The 8,804-nt window shown below is 58.1% G+C and overlaps 1 protein-coding gene across 1 annotated transcript in view; it reads right to left on the bottom strand.

Moving 5' to 3' along the window:
- The window catches only part of LOC113217025 (hemicentin-2-like), a 31,560-nt gene that overhangs the window by 21,182 nt on the left and 1,574 nt on the right, over window positions 1–8,804 (bottom strand). The window contains exons 3-9 of the mRNA XM_052266261.1: window positions 6,813–6,976; window positions 6,475–6,696; window positions 5,923–6,170; window positions 4,502–4,665; window positions 3,787–4,063; window positions 3,336–3,587; window positions 2,130–2,262 (exon numbers count right to left, since the gene is read on the bottom strand). Of these exons, the coding sequence (XP_052122221.1) occupies window positions 2,130–2,262; window positions 3,336–3,587; window positions 3,787–4,063; window positions 4,502–4,665; window positions 5,923–6,170; window positions 6,475–6,696; window positions 6,813–6,976 (1,460 nt within the window). The remainder of the gene's footprint in view (window positions 1–2,129; window positions 2,263–3,335; window positions 3,588–3,786; window positions 4,064–4,501; window positions 4,666–5,922; window positions 6,171–6,474; window positions 6,697–6,812; window positions 6,977–8,804) is intronic.

The raw sequence follows: 8,804 nt of genomic DNA, 5'->3' as shown, positions 1-8,804 counted from the left end.
AAAATGAAACATAAAAAAATAGCATTAATAAAAGAAACAGGGGATCGGAAAAAAAAGTTGATCATGCATTTGTGGTCGTTTGTTGCGCGGCGGTGAAACGTGCCAAAACGATTTGATGGAAAACGTTGCGCGCGCGAGGCGTGCGAGGGAGCGGAGCGCGACACGACGAAAAACACGGCGACTTGACTTACGCCTCGCCATACGCGAACCAGCAGCGGCCGGCGCGTTACTTTTAACAGACTGGACCCCACAGCGCGCCGGGCGGAGAGGCGGCGCGGGTGTCTTTTCTTTCTGGAAACCATAAAGCGGCGGCCGACACGTCGTTTTCGATCTGGTTCTTGTCCCGTGTCTCTCCGCATCACCCCCGCAGCACCGCCGCCTGTACCGGAGTGTGATCGAATGGGGTACCCTCGACGCGCTTCATCGGCCCATTTGACGGCGGTAAATGTCGTGCGCGGTAAAAACGAGCCCTGGGATTCCCAGGAGTTTTCTTCATTTTCCAGGGGAGTTGGAAGTGTACCAGGGGTTGCCTTGGAAATGTGCAATTTTCCCAGGGGATTTCCTGGGTTTTCCAGTAGATCCCCTGGGAGCAATTGCTTGTTTTCAGGGCATTCACTGGGGTTCCAACTTTCCTGGGAATCCCACGATTCGTTTTTACCGTGTGTAGTAAGGGCTTCACCGATAGGAAACACCACCAAAAAACGACCAATAAAACACGTTGAGTGAACACATTGGAGCTGCCGACCCATCGGTGGCGGCCGATTAGTGAATAAACCAGCTGCTTATGATTATCATTATGTATACACTCTTCCTTCCCTCCTCGGGCCGGCCACATCCTCCTCCCCCCCTCCTCGCATCCTGCCCCGCCCCTCGCCATATTAGGCTCAAATGACGATGACGGCGGCGCAAAGGGGCAGCAGCTCCGCGAGCGCACCGAGGTGGCGTGGCGTAGCGGTTGCTAATCACGGGGGAATATTTTCATGCCAACGTTAGAGTAGTATGGGGAACGGCCCGCGTAAACACACAGCAGCGCAGCTGCGGAGCTATACGGCCGCCCCTTATGGGGGCCGTTTGATATAGGAGCGGCCCGGGACGGGGTGGTCATGATAAAAGCCATTTGCGAGACTATTTAGCACGTCGCCGGGCGGGGCGGGGCGAGGCGGGGCGGGTCTCGTGGCGCGGCCCGTCACCCCGCCGCGCCTCGCGGGGTGCTGCTGCTGCTGGGCCGCGCGGCGGCCGTGCGCTGCGGCGGCGGTGGTGGTGGTGGTGAGGTATTTTGGCAGGCCTTCAACGCTGGCCATATTTGGGCGTCGCAGCTGTGCTGGTCCGCACCGCACCACCGCCTTGCCTGCTTGCGCTAGACCGACCGCACTGTACCGCAGGCGGCGCGGCGCTGTGACGAGCCGCGCGAGTTCTCTATGCCGACGAGTTATCTCTCCGTGTGACGTCGTCGTCGCCGCCGTCGGGCTCGGCCGCACCGCGCACCGTGCGAATACGTCGACGACGACGATTTGGAAGGAGGAGAAGCAGCGTGGGCCGTTTTGTGTCGCAAAAGGAAAGCCGCGGCCCGTGGTGGGCACTGATGATGGGGTGATAATGAGGTGGTCCTCGCATCCGCGGGGGAGGCGCGCCGCGGGGCGGGGTGGGGCGGGGCGGAGACTTCAACGCGCCGGTGACGGGCGTGCTCCTGCCCGTGGTGATGACGCACGAGATGCTGCCGCCACCTGGTCGTCCCTGCTGCCGTCCGCCCCCCGTGGCTCGCATTTCGTGCACATTATTGTCTGGACCGGAAACGCAACGCACATAGCGCCGAACCGGAACCGGCGGCGGTGTTGCTGAAGTTTTGTTCCGGCACCCGGACGTGCAGCGGCGCGGCTGCAGCAGGCAGGTTGATTTGCAAGATGTGGTCTGGGGCCAGTGTGACCCGCAGCCATGCGGAGCGGCGCGGCCCGGCGGTGCCCGGGGCCCGGAGGGCGGGGCGAGGTGGGGCCTAATAAAGGATGGGCAGGGCGTCGCCTCCAGCGACTGTGACGCATTCTGTCGCGCGGCCCCGGGAACACTCCGGGGGCTTTATTGGCCCGAGCGAGCAGGCCTGGAAAATGTGTCTTGTTTACAGCGGCGCTTCTTACCTTGAGCCAGTCCCGGAGCCAGGACACCTCGGGCTTGGGGTCACCGACCACCTCGCACACGATGAGGACGTTGTCGCCCTCCTCGACGTCGAAGGACCTCGGCTTGCGGATGAAGGCGGGCTCCTTGGAGTACCTGCGCACGCACAGCGGGCGGTGATGTTCAAACAACGCATTCACAAAAATGAATGGTTTCGTTTTGTCTGTTGTTGTGTTGCGCGCCGTGCCGAGTTTTTTCCCGCCCTGCGAGAGACCCCACAACAAGTTTTCCATCAATGTGCCGACTCTCGCGTGTGACTCACTGCATGTCCCCTTCGCGCCGTACAGGAGCGCCAGACGCTTTACAGTCGCACTGGGCCGCCCATACAAAGTGCCTCATCTCGGCCGCGGCGGCGAGAGCCCGCCCCGCGCCGGCGCGCTGCCTCCACTCCCCGCAGCTGCTGGACGCGACGCGGCGCGGCCCAGCGTCTTGGCGGCCGACGCCGACAACAACGACGACTGGCCGGCCGTTTAGCTAGGATTTTTACCGACGTTTCGAGACGGCGCCGGCACCTGTCCGTCCTGTCCGCCCTCGCCCGCAGCAGAGCCGGCTTCTCGGACCTGGGCAGCCAGTGCCGCCGCCGCGTCGCGTCCCTGGGCGCCGCGGCCTCGCCTTGCGGTGTGCAGTTACGCCCCTCGGCCGCCACGCCCCGGCGTGTGTGTGTGTGTGTGGCGGCGTGGAGCCGGGCCGCACAAAGTACGCCGCCGCCGTGGCTGGGCGAGGACCGATACTACCGGGGCGGGGCCGCGTCCTGCAGAGTCGGCCACCTCACTCCAGTCGACGTGGGGCCCTGGGGCCTCCTGTGGGTGCGAGCGAGACAGGGGGACGCGGGGCTTCGCGGACGAGGCGGTGGCCTTCCCTCTTCACTGCCGATGCCGGCGGTCGGCGGCCTGGGCTGCGGACGCCGCCCGTCAGAACGCCGTCGGGGCCTTCGCGGGGCCGGGGGGCCGCCGGGTGGCGCCTGCCGGCTCAGAGGGAGGGGAGGGCGGCGCGGGGAGGCCGGCCGATCTCAGACAGTTGACATGAGATATAAATGCGCCGTGCTTTTTCATCCGTGCGGCAATAAAAGGGACGCCCCGGGCTTTGCTGACCGCCCGTCCGGTCCGGCTCGGGCCGTAAGACGTGAGCCGCCCGCTGACGTCCGGGGGGAGGTCGCTCGCGGTACTCACGGGAGGTCGGAGGCCGGCGGCGCGTCGTCGTCGTCCTCGCCGTCCACCAGGGTGGCGGCCACCGGCCCGTCGGCGGGCACGACGCGCACCCTGGCCGTGCTGGTGGCGCGGCCCACCTCGTTGGAGGCCGTGCACGTGTACAGCCCCGCGTCGCGCGCCGTCACGTGGCGCACGTCCAGCTCCACGCGCCCGTCCCGGTCCAGGGTGGCCGTCGTGTGCTGCGACTGGCGCAGGCGGACGGCGTCTCGGTGCCTGCGAATAGTTATGACATCTCTTGACTTCTCACGACAACAAAAGATAACAACTTATCATTTTGCTAAAACATGAAATTCTTGGAAATTCCCTAATAACAATGGAAAACTTGGAAAATATCGTACATAGTTTTCAGTTGAATATTCTTAAATTGCATTGTCTGAAATATGTTAACTTTTTGCAGTGCGCGGGTACTCACCAGACTACACCGACGCTCGGGTAGGCCTCGACGATGGCGAACAGGTGCAGGTCCTCGCCCTCGCGCACCTCGACCTCGCGGGCGGGCCCCACCTCGGCGACAAACTCGGGCGCCACGTAGGCGCGGATGCCCTTGTCGACGACCAGCGTGCAGCGGCAGGTGACGGCGCCCAGGGCCGAGGTGGCCGTGGCCGAGTACTCGCCGCCGTCCTCGAGCAGCGCGCCGCTCAGGTCCAGCGAGTGGAAGCCATCGTCCGAGCGCACGAACGAGATCCGGTCTGCAGGCGAGGGAAAGTGCCGCGTCAGTGCGCCGTGTCGGTAGGCAACCCAACGTACTCCCGCGCGCGCTGAGGCAGCATATTGCCTATCTCCTCCCCCGCAGGCGCTCAACTGCGCCACTCGATCATTACTTTCGCCGTCTGGACGGCTTAGGGGTCGTGCTCAAATTACGTGATTTTCGACGGGTGGGGTACTTTTCTTGCGGCATTTGAACTCAGCGTTGCAAACAAAAGTGTTTGGTAAGGCCATGATAATTGTATCCCTATATGTATTTTTTTTCGGGTCAGGTTACTTTATCATAGCGCCTAAAAAGCTTCCGCCTTCAACCTTGAATGTAAATAGAGGGCCGTTAATAAAGTATCCCCCATCCGAAAATTACGTATTTAGTGCACATTTCCCGCAGGTGTCTAAACGTATGCCTTAGGACTGGAACTTACCGTTCTCCTTGAGGGCCTCGCCGTCCCGCTGCCAGGTGACGCTCGGCTCGGGGCAGCCCACAGCCTGGCAGGTGAGCCGCACGGGGTAGGACTGCTGCACCCGCCGGTCTCGGAGCCGCATGGTGAACTGCGGAGGGAAGTCCCCCTCCGGCAGGATGGCGTCCCTGCGCGTGCGATCGGTATGGGGATTATGTGTCTCAGTGGTGTGGTGTAGTACTTGCCAATTTTGGCGTACATTTAATGCTGCCGCTGTGGGATTTTTTCATACACAATTAACTACATGATTGCCCTCGTGGGGTTATTTTGGTGGCGTGAGAGTGAGGTAAAGAAGAATGGGTGTAGCATGCTGCTGTTTTGTGCCAGCGTAAAAGTGAAAGGCTATCCGATCACTGGGAGTGGTTAAAGCCTATCACTTCTACCACACACGTTACAACTTAGTTGAAATGGAGCCACTTCTTGCTAAAGTGCACCGGGTCTTTTCACTCACCGGGCTCGATTAATGAAAAAAAAAAAGCGTTGTGAGGGAGCTGTGGAAGAAGCGAGGACACGGTTTAGGGTTCAGGGGGGTGGTGGACCAAAAGAAAGACACTCTGCTTGTTTTGAAGAAGTTTATTCAAACAAAAAAATGAAATTATCACACAAAAATAAGCTTCAGATACCTATCCTAATCAACACAAAAAAGGCTGATTAGGAAACATCATCTATGAAAACAAAACAGCGAGACATACACGTGACCGGTCTCGTCAAGGGAGCTAGTTCCCGCTTAGCTTTACAGGTGGGGGCGTCTCCCCTCCCTGCCCTGGTGGCCTGGCGTGGTGGGGCGTGGCGGGCGGGGCGCTGGGCAGGGCAGGGCGAGGTTGGCGACGTCCAAAGGGGGAATTTCAAATCGCGGCCGTCTTGAACTCATCACGTGATCTCCGCCCCCTTGAAATCCCTGGACAGAGAGACGACAAAATGTCATTCTGCCTTTGCTTTTGATCCACTGCTCTTTCAGCAAATTCAGACGTCCCCCTCGGGGAGTAAGCAAGCATGCAGGTGAGGGCAGAACGTTTTAATGGCAGGATACACTCGTTAACTATACGTTATTTAGATATGATTCCAATAAATTGGATTATGATTTATTTAGTGTTTTTTTTTTTTACAATTAGTATGATAAGTTTAATTTTAAATTTGACAGGTTAAGAGTTAAGTTTTTTGATAGTTCGTGTTTTGTCAGAGGACAAAATACAATTATAATTGATTGTAGGGTGGTTTGTTGAATCCCGAGACTGAACATAAAAACAATTTGTAAAGATATATGAAAAAAAATTAACATGAAGGTATGAGAAACTTTCATTTTTACGGCCAGTTTCGGGATTTCTCGAAGCATCCACTCCTATTCCCCAGCCGTAGTAACACATTTGTTTCCCCCACAGGCTCACCTGCGCAGCTTGGTGTCGGCGTGCAGCAGCTGCGGGTCGCTGACGACCTGGAGCCGCACGAAGGTGGACACCCTGCCGGCCGAGTTGGAGGCCTCGCAGCAGTAGCGGCCGGCGTCGTCCTCGCGCACCCCGGTGAGCGTGAGGCGGCACAGGCCGCCCTCGCGCACCAGGGCGATGTGGCCCTCCTTGGCCTCCACCGCGTCCAGGTCAAGCGTCCAGCGCGTCTGCGGGCTCGGGTCGCCGCGGACCTGCGCAGCGAAATGTCCAGGTGAGGGCGCGGAAGGGTGACACAAACGCTGTGAAAACCTTGCAAACGGTTGTGGCTGCTCTGTTATTGAGAACCAATTACGAACGACTTTCTTTTTGTATTGCGATGAAAATCCTTCGCAATCGTAATGGAATTCGTAACTACAAAGCAGCTGAATCCTTCGCAACACGATGGGAAGGGGGGGGGGGCACGTTTTCCCGGTTTTCCCCTTCTGGTAGAGACAGTCCTGGCGACTGAAAACCTTCGCAAGGGGGTATGGTCTCGAGCTGCGCTGTAGCGCCTACCTGGCACTCGATGACGATGTCCTGGCCGCGGAGCGCCTTGATGTGGCCGGCCAGCGGCCTGGTGAACTCGGGCAGCGTGGGCGCGCCCGGCTGCACGCGCAGCGGCGCCGACACGAGCGCCTCGCCCCAGCCGTGCCGGTTGCGGGGCGTGATGCGCAGGCGGTAGTCGGCGCCGGCCACCAGCCCGAACGCGTCGTACGCGTTGGTTGGCGAGATGCCCAGCTGAAAAAAACAACAACAAAAAAACACAGTAAAAAACGTTTTGATACAGTAATATTGCACCGGGTCAGCAGGTGTGATGTGATGACATCGCTCCTCCCTGGTCGTACTCCACTCACCTCGCCCCACCTAGCGCCGCCCTCGGAGCCGAGGCGCCAGGCCTCCACGCGGTAGGCCAGGACCGGCGCGTCGCCGTGGTGGATGGGCTTGGGCCACGTCAGGGTCACGCAGTTGCGCCCGCTGTCCGCGATGACCGGCTCCCCGGCGATTGGCCCCGGTACCTCTGCAGATAGACGCAAAACAGCGTGTCAGAAAAGATCTATACTGACTGAGATTGTATGTTTCTTCGTGGTGTATTGTTTTTGTTTTGAGCAATTATGGACCTAGATGTTGACTTTTTAGTCCAAGACAACTTATTCCACCACACCGAAGGATTTTGAACTAAAATAGAGGTCTTCTTATTTGAGAATGGTGAATTACTTCAGGAGTTAACTGAGATTCTTCGACGCATCTCAGGCGTGTTTTTGCGACGCGACGCATGTTGAGAACAAAGGGACACAGCGCTACATAAATATCTTCGCGGGGACCACACGCTGCCAGTGTGTGAGCCAGGTGTCTGCGGAAATTGTCATAAGCGTCTTCCTCTTCGCCCACCTCCACCTTGCCCCCTATTTTCCCCCCCTATCCATCCCTATTTTTCACTCAGAGAGAGGAGAGAGAGAGAGAGAGAGAGAGAGAGAGAGAGATCTAATAAGAATAAGGACAGGGTTGTGATTCGTCTTGGCAAGCGCGCGTACAAGACTAAATGAACGGCAACGAGAGGAGGCTGCCAACACTAGCTGACGCCAGTCTGAGCTGCAGACGCCGCGTGAGTTCGGAAGCTTAATAAGACGAATAAATAGCTCCCTTTAACGCGTACACGCACCACATTGCCTGCCGTTTCGCTCGGTGCACGAATGCGTCTGACGCCAGCGTGTTTGCCAATGCTGCTGTAATTCTGGCTTCTATTTCTTGTTTCCAAAATATTTTTCTCGTACTGAATGTTAAACAATCGTTAGTTCCGGGTCCGGAATAATTTGAAAACGCTCGTACAGTCTCGTCTAGAGAAGGAAGGAACGCATTGTAGGATCTATATACAGTGTGTCCTATCCACGGTAAAAAAAGTTTCTCGTATTTCAAAACAGGGTTTTGGATGCCATTGGCGTTCTTCGTAAGATCCAAGACTGGGTCTTTAAAATACAAGTAACCTTTTTCTACGATGTTGTCCTATGGTCACTTACCATTTTTGATAACACTGGTATGCAAGTACGTGTGGGTGAGCGCCTACTCGCTCAGTGCCACTAGGCGGCGCATTGTACCAAAATAAAATAAGAGCACTGGGTCTCTTATGAGACATAGTGTATATCCACCCATTTAACTAAGAGTGCTTGGTCTGTCCTAGCCACCTACCGCTAATTCATTCGGATGGAAGTGACAGAAACCATCAAGGCCTTTCCCCTGCATGCTTCCGCCTGCCGTGGAGCTTACCATGGTCGGCGGCGAGGTACAGGAGGAACTCGGACGCGAAGCCGTGACTCTTGGCCCACATGTCCTTCAGGTCGTGCATGAGGTTCTGTCGGCACAGGTCACCGTCGCCCTCCGTGATGGTCATCGTCACTCGCGCTCGCTACTCGGGGCTTCTCTGTTGTCCGGCCCTAAAGGGACGCAATGGTTTCGCCGGTTCGGATGGTCGGCCTACGGAACACCCACAAACTCTGCGAGCACGATATGCGATGCGGTCTGCTTTGGGCGACGGCGGGACGCGCGCGCGAGGGTGTCTCTGCCAAGACTAGGCCACGTCTGCGCCGCTGGGGTTCGGGTTCGGCCCGGGCTCTCTAGGCCAGGCGAGTCCACCCGCTTCGCAAAATAACTGTCAGGGTCGCGCGACGCCTGCCTACGACGCCCCCTTCCCCTCTCAAATCCCCCAGGGTACCCACCCCATGCGCCCAGCTCTGGCTCGCCTCCTCTTGCATCACGCGATGCAATTGCTCCCCTTTGTGTGTGTATCTCCTCTCTCTCTCTCTCTCTCTCTCTCTCTCCCTCTCCCCTCTCTCCCTCTCCTCCCCTCTCTC

This window comes from Frankliniella occidentalis, unplaced genomic scaffold (genome assembly GCF_000697945.3).
Source record: "Frankliniella occidentalis isolate FOCC.00 unplaced genomic scaffold, Focc_3.1 Scaffold36, whole genome shotgun sequence".
Lineage (NCBI taxonomy): Eukaryota > Metazoa > Arthropoda > Insecta > Thysanoptera > Thripidae > Frankliniella > Frankliniella occidentalis.
Note: the sequence above shows the minus strand (reverse complement) of the source record. Positions and strands in the feature narration are given on the sequence as shown.